At 42.7% G+C, this 21,249-nt stretch overlaps 1 protein-coding gene across 1 annotated transcript in view; it reads left to right on the top strand.

The window, feature by feature from the left end:
• LOC103399842 (cadherin-2-like) overlaps positions 1 to 21,249 on the top strand; it is an 87,710-nt gene that overhangs the window by 36,447 nt on the left and 30,014 nt on the right. The window contains exons 3-10 of the mRNA XM_008338467.3: positions 1,692 to 1,924; positions 5,788 to 5,961; positions 8,814 to 8,969; positions 10,641 to 10,785; positions 10,902 to 11,074; positions 12,269 to 12,406; positions 12,694 to 12,879; positions 16,605 to 16,858. Coding sequence (XP_008336689.1) covers positions 1,692 to 1,924; positions 5,788 to 5,961; positions 8,814 to 8,969; positions 10,641 to 10,785; positions 10,902 to 11,074; positions 12,269 to 12,406; positions 12,694 to 12,879; positions 16,605 to 16,858 — 1,459 coding nt within the window. The remainder of the gene's footprint in view (positions 1 to 1,691; positions 1,925 to 5,787; positions 5,962 to 8,813; positions 8,970 to 10,640; positions 10,786 to 10,901; positions 11,075 to 12,268; positions 12,407 to 12,693; positions 12,880 to 16,604; positions 16,859 to 21,249) is intronic.

Genomic DNA, 21,249 nt, shown 5'->3' with positions numbered 1-21,249 from the left:
ATAACCATCACCTCCTACTGGTTCTGTACCTTTAGCTGGAAGGTGGACTTTTGATGCCACCAGCTGGCGCTAAAACAACCACTGAATTCTTTAAAAGGCAGAATTTAAACCAAAAGGACGTGACGGAGCTAAACGTCCAGTTTTACTTCTGTACCTGTTGGGTTTTGTTTTCACTTCCTGAATCCAACAGTGACTTGGTCCTTTGAGCAGGAACTTAGTTTAACCTAAATTATCTGCAGGACTCAGAGTTGGTCAATTTGTTTTTCTCTGTGCCGTGAAAGAAATTTGCAAAGCAATTATTTTTGTGCGTCGCTCTCATTTGTCAATCTTGGTCTCATCAGAGACAGAGTGACGTAGACCAAAGGAAACCTTCTCCCTGACACCACTCTGTGTGTGTGTGTGTGTGTGTGTGTGTGTGTGTGTGTGGGGGGGGTTCCTCTTGTTTGTTGCGATCACTCACCGACCGTGCAGCAGGTTGTATAAAAAGGAAATCACCCCCCCCCACTCCCCCACCCCTCTTAGTTTCTTTTGACAGAACTTCTGCCTGACAGCTCAGAGTTGATCACACGTCAGAGAGCGGGATGTTATTTCAGGGTTCAGTTCACAGAATTGCCATTCTGTCGTAGTGTGAGGAGAGAGCTATGATTTCAGACTCCCGGGGAAAAAAAAGTCAAAGTAAGGATCGCACCGCAGCAATTTTAAAGTTTGTAGACTTCTAACGCTCCTCCGTGGAAGGTTCCAGACTATTGTCCTGTTTGGAGGCGAAGAGTTGGAGAGAATCCAATAGTCACGACCATCTGTGGTGAAATGAACTAAAACCAGGAGGCTCAACCTGAGGTCATCAGTGACAACTGAACCTGAACGTGAAGCCTTTCTGCTGGGGATGTGTTCGACTTTTGACCTTTGACCTGATCCAATCGGTTCCTGCAAGAAATCAGGATTTTCAGAATAAAACAAAATGAATGTACGAAGAATGGGCGTGTCTAGTTCAACTTCCCTTTTCCTCTTTCCTCTTTGTTTTTTCCTAATTTTTCTCTAATATCCATGTTTCAACCCTGGTTCCCAGTCAAAGAGACCTGTCCAGGACGGTCTGTCCAAATTGTGTTGAACTCGACAAGAAAGCTGTGTTTGAGCAACAGCATCTTAACATTTATCTGCTAATTTGATTAAAAAGCGACTTTAATCCAGAATGACCTTTACTGATCAGGAATAAATGTGTCTGATTATTTTAAACGTCTTTTTTTACCGTAGACTTTCATGTTAATCTGCTGATATATTTTCAGCTGACAGTTTTACAGTCCGTCTGTAGTTTCAGTTACAGTGTCTCAACTTCAAACATGACTCCACGCTCAAAGGCTTCAACGAAAAAAAATAATGGCAGACACACACACACAGTGTGTTGTCTTTGTCATTAACATCAGCAAGATCCTAAAATAAACGCTGATGTGTAAGCATGAAGTCACTGATAAGGTCGGCAGGGAGAGAAAAGTTGAAACACCTTGAAAAGTGACGGCAAAAACTTCTGACCTTATCACAATGCAGCGCAGGTTCTGCCCTCCCCCTCTCCTCCCTCTCTCTCTCTCCCTTCACCCTCACCCTCACGCTCACTCCAGCCCCATCCCACTGGTGATTGATGTTTTCCTCTGCTGGCTCTGACACGTGTCACTGTGTTCCTTCTTCTTCTTCTGCAGTGAGCTTTGTGGACTGTGGTGGAGGAAAAGTTCGCTTCACGGTCGGAGATTCCTCTGAGTTCACGGTGACTAAAGATGGCGTCGTCTACGCCCAGCGGTGCCTTAACCTGGAGGGACGAGCGGACGCCCTGCTGCTGGTCGTCTACGCTCAGGACGTGCAGACCAAACAGATGTGGAAGACCAGGGTGCACTTCCGCCAACGGCCACAGGGCAGCAGTGCAACACCTGAACAGGTAACACAGCAGAACGTATGATAACTGCAGAGGGCACTGTGACGATCTTTGGTGCGAAATAGCTTGTTAGCTAGCCCGTTGACTGTCGCATCACAGATCATGTGTATTTTGGTACTTCGTTTTTTGGCTAACTTATAGATGTTTTTTGTTTTCGTTTTTCTTTTTCTTTTATTATTTTCTTGGTTTTCCCTTGGTGACTTTAAGCGCTGTTTTTACAAACCATTTTTTAATGTATGTGGGGAAACGACTTACTTCTAGGCTTCTAACCTTGCCCTGGTTTGTGCTATTTTTGTTTATATTTTTTGGCAAATGCTCAGTTATTCTAGCTATGAATTGTCTTTACACTTTGTCTTTGCTGATGTTGTTGTTCCACAAGCTAAAATGACAGGAGGTTGTTCCAAAAAAGACAGATGTTGTTATTGAGTATGATTTTTATGATTTAATGATAATGCCTGACAAGTCTTAAGACTCATTTGTAAACTAATAAGAATTATATCCCCTTAGAATCTTTTTTTTTTTTTTTTTAACTAGTCTGACGCAGTAAAGACTAAAAGACTAAAGAGCCAGAAAACAGATGTTAACTTTTAATCAACCAGGCTCTCACTGGTTGTTTTAATGGCCTTATTTAAGTGTCCGTCGACTCCAAGGTAGTAACTTTTGGCAAATCACCAGGAAGAGGTTGAAGTTAAATGAACAGCCACATATAAGTTAAAATAAAATATTCAGAGAAACCAGCTTTTGACACTGTGCCCAGAAAAAGCCTGGGAGACGTTGAAGTCCTTCCCAGAGCAAATTCATAATTCAATATGCCGTCCTCTGAGAAGAAAAGACACGCTGGTACCTAAAAGAAACCAAGAACAACTTCAAAGATTGAATGTCTGCACAAATCCTTCTCATCTTAAGCATAAATACAACACCAGAGAGTTGATTATTTCTTCCTACAGGCTTGACACTAGTGTTTTTGTACAAGTTGAAACGACTGATCTTACGATGGCCAATTATATTCAGCAGCATGAGGCGCTCTTTGTTATCGCTGCTGTGCGGAGCCTACGTACAAACAAACAAAAAAAAAAAACAATTCTCAGAGGGACTTACTTTAACTATTTCTAATAAATCTGAATCTGAGTTCTAGGGAGAAGCAGCTTTTCTGGGAAGGTGAAAAAATAGAACCGTTGTATCAGCAGCAGAAACTGAACTTTGACTCCTGCCATTTTTGAATTTTTTTTCATTTTTTCTTCCTGATTGGGGAGAGTAAACAGAGATGTATGTGGGCTGACAACATAACTACATTCATGCAGTGGTATGATCCTGCCTGCCTTGCAGGAAGTCCCAGGTTCAATTCCCTCTAATCACAAATTCAAGGTCCTCAGGAACGACACCTGGCATAAAAACTTTTCCAAACGACTGCGCCCTCTACTGCTGTGCTGACCTTTGATGAAGGAAAACGTTTCATCTGCATAAAAAATGCTGTCTCTGTCATCAAAAAACATTTTCTTTCTAAGTGCAAATATATCATTTAACACAGGCCTTTCAGAATTAATGATAAGAGAGAAGAGTTTAGAGAGAACTTGAGTTCTGGCCAGGCCTCAAGTGGTACTGCACCTGCAATTGCATTGACAATTGACTTATTTAACCCTTTACTGGCCAGCCAGAGCAAAATTTTCTTTTGAATAAACACCAAAAGTTGAATGAGTTAAAAACATAACCATTATTGAGAGGACATATATAACGACACCAAAAATACACACCGCCGAGTGCTGCAGCAGACGGAAAGGACGACAAACCTGATTCAGAATATGGTTCTGAGACTGTGAATGGAGTCAGGTTAGCAGTGAGGTTACTGCAGGACGGAGGTGGGGACGGAGGTGGGGACGGAGGGTGGGGTCCACCCCACGCAGGTTTCAAACATTGACACAAGCCAGTGTGGGCGGGGCTGGGAGGATGGACGATCAATTCATAAAAGGTTGAAAAATGATCTAAAAACCACGCGTTTAGATGTAAATATATCTCACAGGATAAATAAATATATTATCTATTAGTAAACAATAAATAAAAGCAGACTCAATAATATAACTTTCATAAATGATTTTTTTTTGTTTGGGACAAATTTATTGTTATTGCACTTTAACTTGGATGTAGGTCCATGATACTGCAGGTTGATATGTGTGTGTGTGAGAGAGAGAGACCTGTAATTTCTGATGAGCCAAATCTTTAAACCGTTTGACTCTAATGGGCTTTTATTTCCCCGGGGCTCAGCTGATGTTGGATCATCTGAAATAAAATCACAGCTTTCTCTCCTGCAGGCGTCACCGGGTGATCAAGCTCTGGCTGCACGGACAATAAGAGTCCAATCAGCCATCTGTTACAGTACAGTACAGTACAGTACAGTACAGTACAGTACGGGGTGTCACGTATACCTTTTGAATGTACTGTACAGTACTGCGTTCAGATGACGGTCTGTCCCACTAAACACAGCCCAGGAAGAGTTGGCTGCCTTTCCCTCGGCTGCTCTCAGCGGCTCTGGCTGCTGTGCTTTTGGTGAGGAGCAGAATCACAGCGAGTGAAAGAAGCTGTCAGCAGTCCTTCATAAAAAAGAAAACCACCGGAGGTGCAGCCTTGGCTCTTAACAACCAGCCATTTGCCAGGGGAGCAGTGTCAGCACTGTGCCCTTCAGCTGAGACGCCAGAGCAGGGGTTGTTATCAAATGAAAGTGAAGCGAGAGACAAAGAGGCGTCACATTTACACCTCAGCAGGCTTCAAATGTCTGTAAAATCAGTCAGACAGGGATGACGTACTAACAGCAGCTCCACACGGAGGCTGAGGCAGTGTCAGGGAGAGCTGTAACAAGGCACAGAGGCAGGAATCACACCGGCAACACAGGGATTTCATGGGGAGGAAATTGACTGTGTTGCCTTTGAAATCCAAATGTTTCTTGTTTAGTTTAATGACGTATGTAGTAGGGCGGGTCAGAAAATCAGACAGCCTATCAGGGCTCATTAATTTTTTCCAGTAAATGCAACAATTTACAGGTTTACCTCAGTCCTACTTAATTTTTTCCAGTAAATGCAACAATTTTAAACAGGTTTACCTCAGTCCTACACTTAAGACCAGAGTTTGGCAAACTATGGCCCGTGGGCGTAGATACGGCTCGCTGGGATTATTTTATCCGGTTGCCCAAACACTGGTCCAATTTGAACCTAATTTTGGCTCTTGAGCGCCCCCTGCTTTAGATTGTACTAAATAACACAGTGTTTAAAAGTACACGTTCCGACTGCAGGAATAAATAACAAGAGAGGTGGTTTTGGAATAAATCATCAATGAACGATATACACGGAAATGTAAATAAAATCTGATCAAATCTAAAACATAGCATATGTCACATCTGTAATGTGTTTATTAATATATTAAACCAGGACTTTACTTCATATTTCTGGTGTCTTCAGTACTCTATATTTCTGATATTTTCATCTTTAATTATTAATGTAGCTTTAATTATTAATTCTTCATGTTAATGGCAGGCGATGAGAGACTCAGTTTATTTCGGAAAATGGGGGAAAAAAACCCTTTGCTGCCTTCAAGGTCAGGGCCTGAGGGACACACAGGAGGATGAGAGGCTTTTACATACACACACATACACACACACACACGCAGGCAGGTGGCCGCCATTTATCAGACAGACTGTAATGAGATCATTAATCCACTGAAATGAGGTCAGAAATACCCTGAGTCACCAAGCCTTCCCGGGAGGATGGCACTGCAGAAGCAGCCCTGCTGCGTTTCTATGTGTGTGTGTGTGTGTGTGTGTGCGTGTATGTTTGTGTGTTTCTGCCCCACTGAACACAGCTTGTTTACCCTCTCTCCAGGTGAAGCCCGCCGATGGTACACTGATTCGGCAGGTACCAGAGATCTCGTTTCCATGGCACAGCGTCGTCGTCAGGGGCGACGGCTCAGTCAGGCGAGTGAAGAGGGACTGGGTCATTCCACCTGTCAACATTGCCGAGAATTCACGAGCAAAGTTCCCCGAGGAGCTAGTCAGGGTAAGAGCCGCGCCTGCACACGCACATGCACACGCAGCAGTGTCACGGTCTCCGTGGAGACCGATTACGAGGGAGAAAAATAGCCAAATAACCCAGATTGTAGGTTGGGTCCACGTGTAATAACACTGAAGTCGATTGCAAAATGAAAGGAATATGACATAAGCCAAAGGAAAACATGGGAAACTGTGTCAAACACTCGATTTTCTTTCTTTCTTTTTTTTTTTTTTTTTTTTTGAATCTGCACATCATAATAAAGCTGATGAAATGCACGTGAAACCCAATAAATGTTGTGGCTCTCAGGCAGAGCTAATAAAAATCTAATCTGATGGAGGAGAGAATCAGATGAAGTGCACAGAATCACATGAAACCACTCAAACATTCACAACTTCCACTGATGCAAAAACAACTGTCATGAAATTTGAATGTGTGCCACATTTTAGCGTTAACATTTAATTTTAAGTCGCCTCACTCACGTTACCAAATCAAAGCTTTTTACGCTGTGGGATTCACAAGCTGTTCATGACGCAACATAGACTCCCTGTTGGTTTAGAAGAAAAAAGAAAACAACTGTCTCCTCAATAAACCCTCATGTCAGAGGAGGGTCTCTGCTCCTGCAGCTGTCGACAACATACAAAGACATGAGTTTGTATTTGAATCTAGTCTTACTGACGGAGGAACCAGGACTTGAAACTCATTCACTATTAGTTTTATGGTCCTTAGTATGAATACTGTTTTACGTAAAAATGTAATCTTTTAGGTAAACCTTTATATTTTGTTATTCTAGCACAGGGGTGTCAAACTCCGGGGTCACACTATTTTGTTATTCTAGCACAGGGGTGTCTAGTAACTCCGGGGTCACATGAGGGGCCGGTTGTAAATGGAATACTGTATAGATCAGGGGTCCCCAAACCCCGGTCTGCGGACCAGTACCAGTCCACAGGTTAACTCTGCTGCATGAACTTCACTAAATGTTTTCAAACCTTCTGCGGGCCACACAAAACGGCTTGGCGGCCTTGAGTTTGATGCATATGCTCTAGCAGATGCTAGGCTAACAAAAGGATTGTTTTCTACAATATACCTGAAACCTACCTTTTTCTGCTTAATGTAAAGTGATGTTAAAGAGATTTTGATATTATTTATTGTAACAGCATAACAGGCTAACTGAAGGTTTTTTTTTTCCGCTACTATTTTGCTCACAGCAGTGTCTAACGCCAGCATACCTCACTAATGTCTTACTGGTTAACACTGTGTGTTACAAAAAATTATAGTTAAACATTTTTCCATTTTTAAAGGATGGAAGTGCTATATATTGCCAGTGGCATTTATGTTAAATCCAAGGTTTTCAAGGTCATTGAAGACCCCCCCCAGTTCCTGACCGTCCTGGGAAATACTGCCTAACCTTGGAATACGAACACTTTAGTTTCTGTTGTTCCCTGCTGCCTGTATCAAATGCACTCTTCTACCACCTGCCTTGTCTTTCTTCCTCTGCAGTGTTCAGCAGTTTTCTCCGGCACAGACCCAGTGTCTCTTTTTATTAACATGATTATCCCTCATGCAGCGATAAGAAATGTAGTTTTCAGACACACAACAAGCTGCCATGCTGCAGCCAGCTTTATCTGTGTGATTGATGTGGCAGATCTGCATCAGGATGGGAACAAAACTTGCAGTAAATCTGGACCGAAGTTCTTCAGACATAAACGTATATTTACATATCGACTCTTACGATGAGATTATGTCCGGAACGACTCCTCCGTCTCCCGACTCTTCGTCTCTTTGGTCTACAGAGCTCTGTTCTGTCCTTGTGCGACAGAAACGTCATGATTTTTATTTGTTCTGGTTTTATCACACAGCCCGTCACCTTGGCTGGCAGAGAGGGACTGAGAAGCGTGATAAGAACCAGGATTCACTCCCTGGGTGTTGGGTTTACTTGGTCGGAGTTCAAAGCAGTTTGAAAACCAGGGTATTTGTCCCACAGGCAAGCAAATCCCAAAGGTTTGGGGCAAAGGTCCAGTCCAAAATCACAGAAAAAAAATAATGGTCAGAAATGTCAGGACTCAGAATGCTGGTGAGATTGGCCGGTATCAGCAGGCACTGTGGTCGAGGTCAGGCGACTGTTGACCAGTTCATTCAGCTAATGAGGAAGCAGAACAGCAGGCGATGTTTAAAATTTTTGTTTTTGTTTGGAAAAGTGGAAAATGATAAGAGATACATCCCTGGTCCAATAACACAACAGAAACCACTTGGTTGTGGAAAATGAAGGAAGCAGGAAGTACAAATACAAATACTTGTGGATATGGTGTAGTATTGACCAACTAAAGTTAGATTCCTGCACAGGTATCTTAAACATGTGGAATGAATCTGCAACATATGTTGTGCTATATCACCGTGCTAAAACTAGAGGGGGCTAGTTTGAAGTTAGCAAGTTTTAAGCCAGAAAAACCCAAACACCTGATATTTTACTACAAAAGTATTCTGATAAGTGAAAACTTGGCACGAAATCAAAATATTTTTTTCCTACTATAAATGTATATGTATTTTATATTGATATTTTAGCAGTACCTAGCTTTATCATTTTGACAAAGCTGCAGACGTCAGGGTCAATTTGATCTCCACTGACTTGTTAACAGATGATAAGCAGTCGTTTCTTGACGTGGTTCTGACCCTGACTCCAGATCAGACTCTGGAAGTAGACACAATGACGTGTTTAGTTCACTGTTTACATTTCGCTGACATTTTTATTCAGGAAATGCCCTTTATCTGCTCCTCATGTCATAACTCTGTTATCATTGCCGCCGAGTGCAAACAATTGAGAGAATTTGATGCAGTGACCTCGTCTTCTGTCTGTTCTCCAGATCCGCTCAGACCGGGACAAGAACCGGATGCTGCGTTACAGTGTGACGGGCCCCGGGGCCGACCAGCCTCCAACTGGCATCTTTACCATCAACCCGATCTCAGGGCAGCTGTCGGTCACCAAGCCTCTGGACAGAGAGCACATCTCTGTCTTCCATGTAATAAGGATCTAAACATGTCTGGTAGACAGTGAGACGTTTACAGTGAGATGTTTACAGTGAGACGTTTACAGTGAGACGTTTACAGTGAGATGTTTACAGTGAGACGTTTACAGTGAGACGTTTACAGTGGGGTTTTTAATTTACTGTATTATGAACCAGACATCCATCCATCCATCCATCCATCCATCCATCTATCTGTCCATCAAGTTAACCATCAATCCAGCTAGCCCTCTACTTTCCATCCATCCATCAGTTTTACCATCCCGCTTTCGATCCATTCATTCATCGTTTGTTGATCCACATTGGTTTGTTTTTTTTACCCCAAACATCCGACTAGTTCCCCTTTCTGCCACTGTCCACGCCGAGCAGCACCGCTCCATACGTGCATCTCCAACACTCACCTCCCTCATCTCACCCTGTTCGTTCTTGCATCTGTCTCCCTTTGGATACTTTACTGTTCCGACTTTAGCTTTTACCTCATAAAATGCTTTGCTTCTGTGTATCATATTCTACCGTAGCTGGCACAACAGAGAACAAAAAAAAAGAGGGAGAGAGAGTAAATCCTGCTTCTCTTTTTTTTTTCTCCCATCTTCGCTGTCATTTTTACTTCCATGCAAATCAGAGACGAGGGCGACGTCCGTTACAGAATCTCCGGCTGTTTGCTGGCTGTATCTAATGCAGTCACATCCACCTCATTTTATCTGTTGGAATGTGCACACACACACACCAGGAGGGGGGGTAATAATCTGGAGTCGCAGCAGGATGATTTGCATTGAAGCCATCTCATGAATATGCATGTGATTGGATGTAGTTGTCAGAGCAAAAAGCTGTGATTGGCCGCCATGTTTATTCATGAGGGAGGCTTTACAGGCTGATACAGTGGCTACAGTGTATACACTGCACAGGAGAGGGCTGTAAATCTTAGGGCTAAAAGCCTGAGCTCCGAATGCAGCCCAGTATATTCTCTGCTGCCATAATTCCACGCGTATGTCAAACCTTTTTTCTTTTTTCTCATTCACTACAGTTGAATTAAGACTGGATATAAATTCAGTCACTGGAGAAAAACGTCCAGGACGTATAAGTATGTGGACCAGAAGGTAGTAAAATGTGCAGGACCTTCAAGTATTTACATCCTCATTTTATTTTGGGAACAAATAAGTTCGAATTTTCCACAATTTAAACATTTTCTCTTTTCATTATATCTAAAAATACTAACGTGAGGTTCAGTGTATGTATCTATATTTTTCCTGAGCTCAGTGACTATTTTATCTTCATTTAGTTTCTTCTTCTTCTCTGGTTAGTAAATGCGCTGCACTCACTGTTTGGTTGCCTGGTGATGACCAACATGACGGCAGCTTCAGACTCTCGTGTCTTATTTTCTTAGACGCTTCATGTCAACAGTTTTTTTTCATCACTTTCATTAAAGCGAAAAACTTTAGAAAAACAACATTTTTTAGCTGGAAATGTTTTTGCAGATCTGTCTGTTTGAAGAACACACAGAACTTTAAGTGTTTTAAATGAACTTCAAGTCCAGAAAAGACTAAGGGAAAAAACACCAGGACCGTTGAATTGACTGAAGCAGCCTTGAAGGACACGGCCGACTTGTGGGACTTGAATGACTTAATGATACTTTAGTGACTGGGTTTGTACTGGGTTGTTTGTGTACAGCTCAGAGCTCATGCCGTGGACCTGAACGGTAACCAGGTTGAGAATCCAATCGACATCGTCGTCAACGTCATCGACCAGAACGACAACAGACCAGAGTTTTCCTACACCATCTTTAACGGCTCTGTCCCTGAGGGATCCAAGCCTGGTAATACACCCCCACCCACGCACACACACACACGTCGAATTAATCTTTTTTAATTAGAGGAGGGATTTTCATCGTACAGACGTCATGTGCTCAGTTTTGTCCTTTTTTGTTTCCAGGAACCTTCGTGATGACAGTGACAGCCGTGGACAAAGATGACCCCAAAACAGCCAATGGGATGCTGCGGTACAAGATTCTCTCCCAGAATCCTCAGAGTCCCTCCTCCAACATGTTCACCATCAACAACAGAACCGGTGACATCATCACCGTGGCAGCCGGCCTGGACCGAGAGGTGTGTGTGTGTGTGTGTGTGTGTGTGTGTGTTTGTGTTTTAAAGGCTCATCAATTCCACCCAGATGGAGCAGCTGTTTCTCAGCTTGTGGAAATGTCTCCAGCCTGCAGTGTGTCCTGAGGTGTGACAGCAGCTTGTAGATTTTCTCCTGCATCACTTGATCCTACAGAGAGAAGATTCTGTCCTGTTCACAAGTCTGTGCTTCACGTCAGGCTGAATTATGGCTTGAATTGTTATTTTTTTTCTAGATTTTCAATCTCATATTCACATACACTAATTGAATTCAGCTGACACCTCCCAGCCCTACCTGCAGGGGGTGCTACACTGCAACGCTATTACATCATGACAGTAAAGTACCAATATTTACAAATCTAGATCTCTTTCTCTTTAATTAGGTTGTAACAGCAGCTCTAAAACCCTTGCAAACGACAGAAAATGTATATTTTTAAAATTAATTTTATTTTAATTCACACTCCATGCAAACTATGGCCCGTGGGCCAGACACAGCTCACTTGGCTTTCTAATCTGGCCCGCCAAACTCTGGTACAAGGTATGATAAAGATTGACGACAGTCCTTCTGTTTCATGTCTCATAGCAAATCAAGTGTAATTTCTGTTGATGCCACCAGATGGCGACAGACTTCAAATGTGCAACATTTTCTTTGAAAGTTTAGTTTTAGTTTTGTACATTCCTCAACATTTTCTTTGAAAGTTTAGGTTTAGTTTTGTACATTTCATTTATTTTTTTTCCGATTATTTTACATCCAGTCAATACTGAACCATAAACCATTCCCATATTTTCCAGACTATAAGTCGCTCCAGAGTATAAGTCGACAAAAGATGAAAAAAGTGCGGCTTACAGGAGTAGCAAATACTGGTACACAAGCCCTTTCATGGCTAAAAATAACAAACGTGAAATTATATGTTTTTATATATAAGTCGCACCTGAGTATAAGTCCGGAAAATGTGGTATATACATTAGTAATGAGAATCGACAGTACTGAGGACGACCAGAAGGAGAATGTGTTCAGGACTCAGAGCGTCCTCTATCCTGTATCACCCATTACATATTGTGTATTTTCCATTTAAATAAATGATGAAATCAGTTCATTATCAAGGTTTCTGTAGTGTATCTGCAGAGATGATGTCATAAATGATCTCCAGGTCGTGACCTGTGTTTTCTGTCCGTTTCCAGAAAGTCAACCAGTACACTCTGATCATCCAGGCCACAGATATGGAGGGAAACCCCACCTACGGCCTGTCGAACACCGCCACCACGGTCATCAGGATCAGTGATGTCAACGACAACCCCCCTGAGTTCACTACAGATACAGTGAGTCCACACACACACACACACACACACACACACACACACACACACACACAGGATGTGTGACATCCCTGAAATAACAGTGTTTATCTGCAGCAGCAGCAGATGGTGGAGAAACAAACAGATAATAAAATAAGTCATATATGATTTCACTGAGGTCAGCTTAGCCAAAAAAAATATATTTTTTGTTTCTAGACCGTGTAACCAAATCCTGCCCCCGGGGGTTGGGGTAACTCACTGTTGTTATAAGAATTTCCCCTTGTCCCTGTTTTGGTCTGTTTCTGTGTCAGTTCTTTGGGGAAGTTCACGAGAACCGTGTGAACGTCATCGTTTCCAACCTGACCGTGACGGACAAAGACCAGCCTCACACTCCGGCCTGGAGCGCCGTGTACCGCATCATCGCCGGGGACCCCAATGGGCGTTTCTCCATTCCTACTGACCCCACCACCAACGAGGGTCTGCTCACAGTGGTCAAGGTGAGATTGAAAAAAACACTTAAGGTCTAAGAAAATATTGATACACAGAAATATCGCGATATTTCGTTTCACGATATCGCATCGATACACAGCACCATATTATTTTCTTTCTTATCTTTTGATTCCAAATGCAGATCCCTCTGTTCCAAAGTCAGTGACCTGATGTTAAGATGGAACAGCATTCTGTCTTTACTATGATTACAATATAGCATTGTGCCCATAACATCGCAATATATCGTAATGTATCGCAATATATTGTGTCACTGCACCTGTATCATAGCGCCAGATTCTTGCCAATACTCAAACCCAACCTCCGTCTGAACGATCCTTGTGTTATTTTTATTCCTACTTTGCCGTCATTGACAATGATGAGCGCTGTCGCAGTTCTGCTCCGAAGGAGGCTGGAAACTGTCAGATGAAATGTAAACAACAGTTCGAACAGCACCGAGTGGAAGGAAGGAGGAAGTCCAAGTGTTGCTCTGCTATTGTATGCAGACTTGAGATGCAGTGGTCAGGTTGTCCGTGGGGGGCAACGGTAGAGGTCTGTGCTCAGGGGCTAAGGTCAGAGAGGGTCAGTCAAAGCTGGAGAGCCACAGCCGAGGGGCTCTGGAGCTTCCTGTGGCCGCAGAGCCGCGGTGGTCGGCGACCTCTGCTGTTGTGTCTGTGGGACTGAAACACACGGCTGTGAAGTGGAGTCTCAGTTCTGTTTGATCTGCTGTTGGTGTGATAATCTGAGAGTGTACGACATCAAAACACTGGTTCGCTGCCAACGTTACAGTTGTGTTGTTGTTCTTCCTGACTTTCTCATCTCAGGGAATCACAGACAGGAGGTTTGATATTGGCCTTGTAGTTTTTCAGCCCAGTCTTGCCCAGTCTTCCCAGAGTTTTCAGGACCGTGGGGATGAAACCTGACAGAGGAGACATGTTGCAATGTCGTGCAATTAGAAAGGTTCCTAAAGAAGGAGCTGCTGCTGGCAGAGCATCAAGGCAACAGATGGAGGATTTCAGATGTTGCATAACGTCCTCCAAGTCGCTCCCGCCCCTCCCCCATCTCCTATTTAATTGGATTATGTTGCGTCATGCTGCTATAACCGAAGATGAAATGAACATGAAGTAACACGTGTGCACCACCTGACGTGACGTCACTGTTGACGGTCAATTAGAGGAGGAAATTAGATCAGCTTCCTATTTCTCTAACTCCCTCCTAGCCCCCACTCCCTCTCCCCCTCACCTGTTTAGTTTTTTGCTCTTTTCCTGATGTGACATTTTCCCCCCACAGATCTGTTTTCTTTTTTTCTTTCACCTTTTACAAGAGCAGCAGGATTAATGGCGGTCCTCCTGAGAAACGCCAGAGGTCAGGGGGTGGGGAGGGGTGTTGGCGGGGGGGGCAGAGGAAACCTTCAATGATGTGTCCCCTGATGTGTTTTTATTCCCAGGCCTGCTTTTTTTAAAAAAAACACTTATGTGCAAAAACGTGTCAGCATTGTCAGGGAAATAAAAAAAACTCACAGAGAGGATCAGAGCACGGCGCTTCAGACGCCACAACCTTTAAAAGAAGTTCAGATCCTCGGAGACGGAGAACTGTGGCGTGGAGGCTCCATCACACGCTGACTCAGTCTGTAGTTCACAGACAAAGTCAGACAGATCAGAGGCAGCAGTTCAGAAAAGTTATCAAAAGAAAGTTGCACGCTCCGAGGGTGGTCCGAAGAACAAAGCTGCGGGGGGGGGGGGGGGGGGGGGAGGGGGTGAGGTTAGGATTCACTCATTTAAAAATAAACAAAACAAAAAAACCCACCACAACACTGTCCTCCTGACTTTCTCCTCCTCCACGGTGACTTTTACAAATGAAGGTGTAGAAGGTGGAGTCAATACAAATCCAGTTTTTGGGGGAAAGTTCTTAAAAAAGCAGTGGAACCGTAAACCTGTCGATGCTGTAATTCACTTTAACCAAATAAAACATTTTTATAAGGAGACTAATGGTGTTTGTTAAAGAAAAACAAGAAAAACACCCGCAGCTCTGAGGAGTCCATGAGATGATGGAAGGTTTTAGGATGAACCCACTCCTCAAAGTTCCATGCGGTTGTTCTTTTTTTCTTTTAATTAAAGGTGGATAATGTGGCGGGGGAACATGTGAAGAGTCAGTTTACTGCAGCTGAATTTTTATACAAAAAAAATCTGCCTGTCCATCATCTGCCTGTTGGCAGCTGCATGAAGTGCACGTGTCTGGGTGTGTGTGCTCTGATTGGTGGGGAGCACTGACCAGGTGATCCTCTGGGCAGAGATTCAAACATCGATTAGATCACAAAAAAAAACTAAAATATGAAAATATAACATGTTTAAAAAGTAAAGATCTTTTTCAAACCCTCTGCTCCGGTTCATTGAAGTGACTGGAAAAAGTCTTTTTTTTCTGAGGGAAAACAGTATTTTTGGCAGGAAGTCATTTTCTGACTGATTGATTGGCTCATTATGAGGGGAAATACAATGATTCCACAGTTTGAGTGAAAAATGATTCACACTGTTCCTGTGACCGACTGTTGTTTTCACCAACAATTCACCAGTTTGTCATTGGTTTGAATAATAACTCGGTCATTAGTTTATTTCCACTGTGTGTAGAAAACACCAATTAAGAAAAACCTTAATTGGTGTTTTCCCTCCTTGGACTGGTGATAAAATTATTATGGCCATAAAATATATCCAAGTACTACCATCGTACAAATACTGTAGTAATTTGAAGGCATTTTTGAAAAATTACAGTTTCATTCCACCACAACAAAGTCTGGTGTTTCCCTCAGAGAATTCCTTCTCTGTAGTATTCTGGAGGAAATCTGGAATATTTTTTCCCCATTGTATAATACAATTTTTTAATAATGTGATACCTCTGAGGTAAATATTCTGGATTTTTTTAACAGTATTTCAATTATTACAGGCTTGAAAAATATATTTCTTCATTAAGAAGAGATCTTAAAAATCCAGTAACTGGCAAAACAACCATGGGTCATCAATAAATAAAAACAACTGTGAGCGTCTGTGTGGAAAAAAACAAAAAAAAAACATTTTCAAGCTTTTGTCTCAGAGTGATTCTATCATAAAGACTGCAGCTCAGTTTTTTTTCCCATTATTTGGAGGTTTTTTCAACGTGTGGACAACTTCATTATTTTTAATAGCTACTGCCGAAAGATTCACACATCAAAGCCAATAACACTGCATCTTTGTTCATACACTGTCCACGCAGTATCTCGATAAAACAGAGATATCGACGTCTTCAGATGCAGTGATCATTACCAAGGTATTGCTTTTATTTTCTTAGATAAATAAAGTAGCTGGAAATGGACTTCATTTCCCCAAACATAAAGTCAGAACCAGGTCCCCGAAAAACCTCAGAGCACCACCAGAAACAGCAAGCATTCAATTACAAACTCTGAAGCCACTGCTGCTGTGGTTACCAAAGTGTGGGGCGGGGGCCGCCCCAAATGACAATTTAATTTTCTTAGTTCATTGAGAACAGCAGTTCTCATGTGTGAATGTTTAGAGAAGTAGCTGTGAACACTAGAGGGTACAACTATAACTCTGCCTACCAAAGGGTGGCGCTGCAGAAACATTTTGGAAAGCTCTGAGCTGCTGTACGTAGCGGTACATCAGCTAAATGTAGCAAAGTAAACCTGTTGAACTGCAATCTTCAACCTCTCTCCCTCTTTCTCTTCCTCTCTCTACCATCTTCTGTACAGCCCATCGATTTCGAGATGACCCGCTCCTTTATGCTGACAGTGGAGGCGGAGAACGAGGTGCCCCTGGCCCGGGGCATCCACCTGCCCCGCATGTCCACGGCCACGGTCTCTGTTCGCATCCTGGACATCAACGAGGCTCCGGAATTCAACCCCAACCCCAAGTCCATCAAACTGGAGGAGGGTCTTTCGGCCAAGTCCTTGCTCACCACCTTCACAGCACAAGATCCTGATCGTTTCATGAGGCAGACCATCAGGTAAGACCACCTGCCCCTGTCCACCTTTACCACCTCACATCGTCTGACTTTTGGACAAATAACGATCAGTTTATTTAGTAAAACTGCTTTGTCGTAAAGACGCAAAATAAATATTAAGTGTTGTTCGTACTTGGTACGTTGTACATTTTAGATTGTGGGGGCAGTGTTACACGGTGCAGCTTACGTCCACTATTTGCTGGAGAAACGGCAGAACAGAAGTAATGGAATTCTCCATCCACATGGGGGTGCTGTATTTCATGTCCACACAGACTACCACCATCTCCATGTTTGTTACTGTTGTTTTTGTTTGAGAAACTGACCTTGGCCCGGACATTAACTCTGAGCTCAGCACTGCCCCCTAGTGGATGTGTTGCTTAACAGCTATACGAAACTTCAGTATAGGGAGAGTATAAAAGCCTTGAGAGTACTTACTCTACGTTAACAACAAACATCAGTGGCGTCGCTCGCTTAACGTTTGTAATCAGTTCTTTACTGTTTCCTTTCATTTTCACATACTTGTCGTGAATCTTGCAGTTAATGAATGTATTTCTATAATGATTGCCACTTACTGTAACTATTTATTTATGGCGAACTTGCACTCAGGCAAATATAATGAATCTACTATAATAACACATTAAACAGATGCATAGGCGACAGCTTCTACCAGTAACTTCACCTCTAGTGTGTTGCCCAGGGACACACCAGCATGTAAATGGACATTCCTGTTCCTTCTGGTGCAAAGATCTTTTTTTTGCATCTGAGAAAATAGTACCTGAGAAGAGAATGAGTCGTGTTCCTTCACACACTTTTATCATAAAATAAGATGTGAAGACATCGAATATACGAATAACAAGCTCTGACATCAAAGACGGTCTATCATTGAGAGTCAGACCTGGTTCGGCGGCTCCATGCCCCTCACTGAGTTTAACAAAAAGCCCCCCAGAACATGAGGGATGGAGTGGGGGGGGGGGTTGAAAAGAACAGTCTCAGCTTCATGTCCTTGGACACAGTGTGAATTAATGCCAAGACACAGCCAATAATGAACTGAAATCCAGTGGAAATCGAAGGACAGAGCTGTTTGTTTTTTTTCGTCTCCAGTGCAGAGAAAAACAAGTGAAGTGGACGGAGATCACTGTGATCTTTTACAGCAGCCTTCAATTACCTGGCCGTAAAGAAGAACAACGGCGCAGGGAAACTGCAGAAGCTGCAGTCGTGTCAGACTGCAGATCAGGGAACAAAGGTTCACATCTGTGGAGGATTCAAATCAAAACACTGAAACTCCCAGAATTCCACATTTTCCAAAACGGTTTCATATCTCCGGTGTTAATGAGAGCGAGTAAAGCCAGATTCAATGGAACCTTTTTAGGAAGTCTCTCTTATAAGAATCTAAAAGATCAAAGGGGAAAGCCAAGAGTCTTTTTAAAGAATCCGATGAGTTAATCTGGTTTATTGATAAGTCTATCATCCAAATTTGGCTCGGACGTCTGAAAGAAGCGCAGATTGATGCATGATTCAGCAGAGGGGCTTTAAAAATGAATACATCGCAGCAAAATTGGCTCCAAATCTTTATAAATTATATATAAAGTATTCTAATTTAGTGTGAGATATTTGATCCTGTGGAGGGCTTTAAAGTATTATTTTTTTAAACCTTGTGCTGTTTATACTTGATAATGTAAATCTTCTATTCCATCACATACTGACCCTACGGGGTCAAGAGTTCAAGAAGTGCCTTCCATGTTGCCTTTTCCTATTGATTGTATTCGTAATTGTTTGCTGTTTGCATGCAGGTCTACAAACCCTTGGACTTGAGTTTTGTGTTTGTCCAGTGCTGTGATAAATAAAGCAAAATAAGGAGCAAGTCAAAAATGAAAAAAAAAAATTAAATAACCATAAAGTAACATCTGGTCTGTTGAACTCTGAACTCTCCCTCAGTGGGGTTTCCATCAGAGAATTCCTTCTTCCTTCTCTTAGAATTCCGGAGAAAGTCTTTGACAACAGACTATTTTTCTGGTCCAAGAAATCCAGTTCCTTTCAAATGATCTCAGCGATGGGTGAATTGATAATAACAGGTTCTCCACTGAAAACATCTGATGTTTGAGCTGCTTTTTACCATAGAAAGGCTGGACATCTGGCAAGACAAAAGAACCAGGTCTGAACACACTTAGCCTTAGACAGTGTTCTAACAGGAAGTGTTCAACACCCTGATGTGTGAACAGTGTGAGTCTCATCAACACCTTTAATTCGCAGAATCTTAATTTTAAATGAAGCAAGTGGCAGCATGTTCTCTGGAGAGTTGTTCTCCACTAAAAGCTGTTAAGAAAGCTAAATTTATTTTTACAAACATGGAGGGGAGGAGGCAGCACTGAGCCCAGAGCTCAGCAAGACACAGCCAATAATGAACTGAAATCCAGTGGAAATCGAAGGACAGAGCTGTTTGTTTTTTTTCGTCTCCAGTGCAGAGAAAAACAAGTGAAGTGGACGGAGATCACTGTGATCTTTTACAGCAGCCTTCAATTACCTGGCCGTAAAGAAGAACAACGGCGCAGGGAAACTGCAGAAGCTGCAGACCTGTCAGACTGCAGATCAGGCAACAAAGGTTCACATCTGTGGAGGATTCAAATCAAAACACTGAAACTCCCAGAATTCCACATTTTCCAAAACGGTTTCATATCTCCGGTGTTAATGAGAGCGAGTAAAGCCAGATTCAATGGAACCTTTTTAGGAAGTCTCTCTAATAAGAATCTAAAATATCAAAGGGGAAAGCCAAGAGTCTTTTTAAAGAATCCGATGAGTTAATCTGGTTTATTGATAAGTCTATCATCCAAATTTGGCTCGGACGTCTGAAAGAAGCGCAGATTGATGCATGATTCAGCAGAGGGGCTTTAAAAATGAATACATCGCAGCAAAATTGGCTCCAAATCTTTATAAATTATATATAAAGTATTCTAATTTAGTGTGAGATATTTGATCCTGTGGAGGGCTTTAAAGTATTATTTTTTTAAACCTTGTGCTGTTTATACTTGATAATGTAAATCTTCTATTCCATCACATACTGACCCTACGGGGTCAAGAGTTCAAGAAGTGCCTTCCATGTTGCCTTTTCCTATTGATTGTATTCGTAATTGTTTGCTGTTTGCATGCAGGTCTACAAACCCTTGGACTTGAGTTTTGTGTTTGTCCAGTGCTGTGATAAATAAAGCAAAATAAGGAGCAAGTCAAAAATGAAAAAAAAAAATGAAATAACCATAAAGTAACATCTGGTCTGTTGAACTCTGAACTCTCCCTCAGTGGGGTTTCCATCAGAGAATTCCTTCTTCCTTCTCTTAGAATTCCGGAGAAAGTCTTTGACAACAGACTATTTTTCTGGTCCAAGAAATCCAGTTCCTTTCAAATGATCTCAGCGATGGGTGAATTGATAATAACAGGTTCTCCACTGAAAACATCTGATGTTTGAGCTGCTTTTTACCATAGAAAGGCTGGACATCTGGCAAGACAAAAGAACCAGGTCTGAACACACTTAGCCTTAGACAGTGTTCTAACAGGAAGTGTTCAACACCCTGATGTGTGAACAGTGTGAGTCTCATCAACACCTTTAATTCGCAGAATCTTAATTTTAAATAAAGCAAGTGGCAGCGTGTTCTCTGGAGAGCTGTTCTCCACTAAAAGCTGTTAAGAAAGCTAAATTTATTTTTACAAACATGGAGGGGAGGAGGCAGCACTGAGCCCAGAGCTCAGGCCTCGGCAGCAGCAGCAGCAGCAGCAGCAGCAGCAGCAGCAGCAGCAGCAGCAGCAGCAGCAGCAGCAGCAGCAGCAGCAGCAGCAGCAGCAGCAGCAGCAGCAGCAGCAGCAGCAGCAGCAGCAGCAGCAGCAGCAGCAGCAGCAGCAGCAGCAGCAGTCACCCTGGAGCTCAGAGAGCCTGCAGGATCACAGTTCTTTGTCCCCGTCCTTCCTTCTCTTGCATCCCACTATTTGTTTCCAAATGTGGTACTGAAATCTTTGTAACCTAGCAACAGCCAGTAGTGGATGCAGAGCAATCACAAAACCATGAGAACACACACATATTCACATATTGGCTGGCACACACAGAGCGGGTGGCCTGTGACTGTAGAGCAGAGCAGTTTGGAGGTTGTTTTTGTTTTTTATGGTTTTCTGTTGTTGCTGCTGTTTCATGTTTCTTTTTTCTTCTTCTTCCTCTTTCTCTTTCTCTCACACAAATTAAAAAGGTACAAAACCTTCTTCACCGGCGTCTCTCTGCCTCCGCTGTTTCATCAGTTTGAGTTTCAAACCGTGCCACCCCGGCTGCAGCCCGGCACATTTCATCAGCAAATAGCAGAGGATTGAAAGAGCTTTGTCGCCCTCCCCGCACACCCCCCCCACCCCACCCCCCCGCG

Source organism: Cynoglossus semilaevis, chromosome 2 (assembly GCF_000523025.1).
Source record: "Cynoglossus semilaevis isolate Cse_v1.0 chromosome 2, Cse_v1.0, whole genome shotgun sequence".
NCBI classification, from domain to species: domain Eukaryota; kingdom Metazoa; phylum Chordata; class Actinopteri; order Pleuronectiformes; family Cynoglossidae; genus Cynoglossus; species Cynoglossus semilaevis.
Note: the sequence above shows the minus strand (reverse complement) of the source record. Positions and strands in the feature narration are given on the sequence as shown.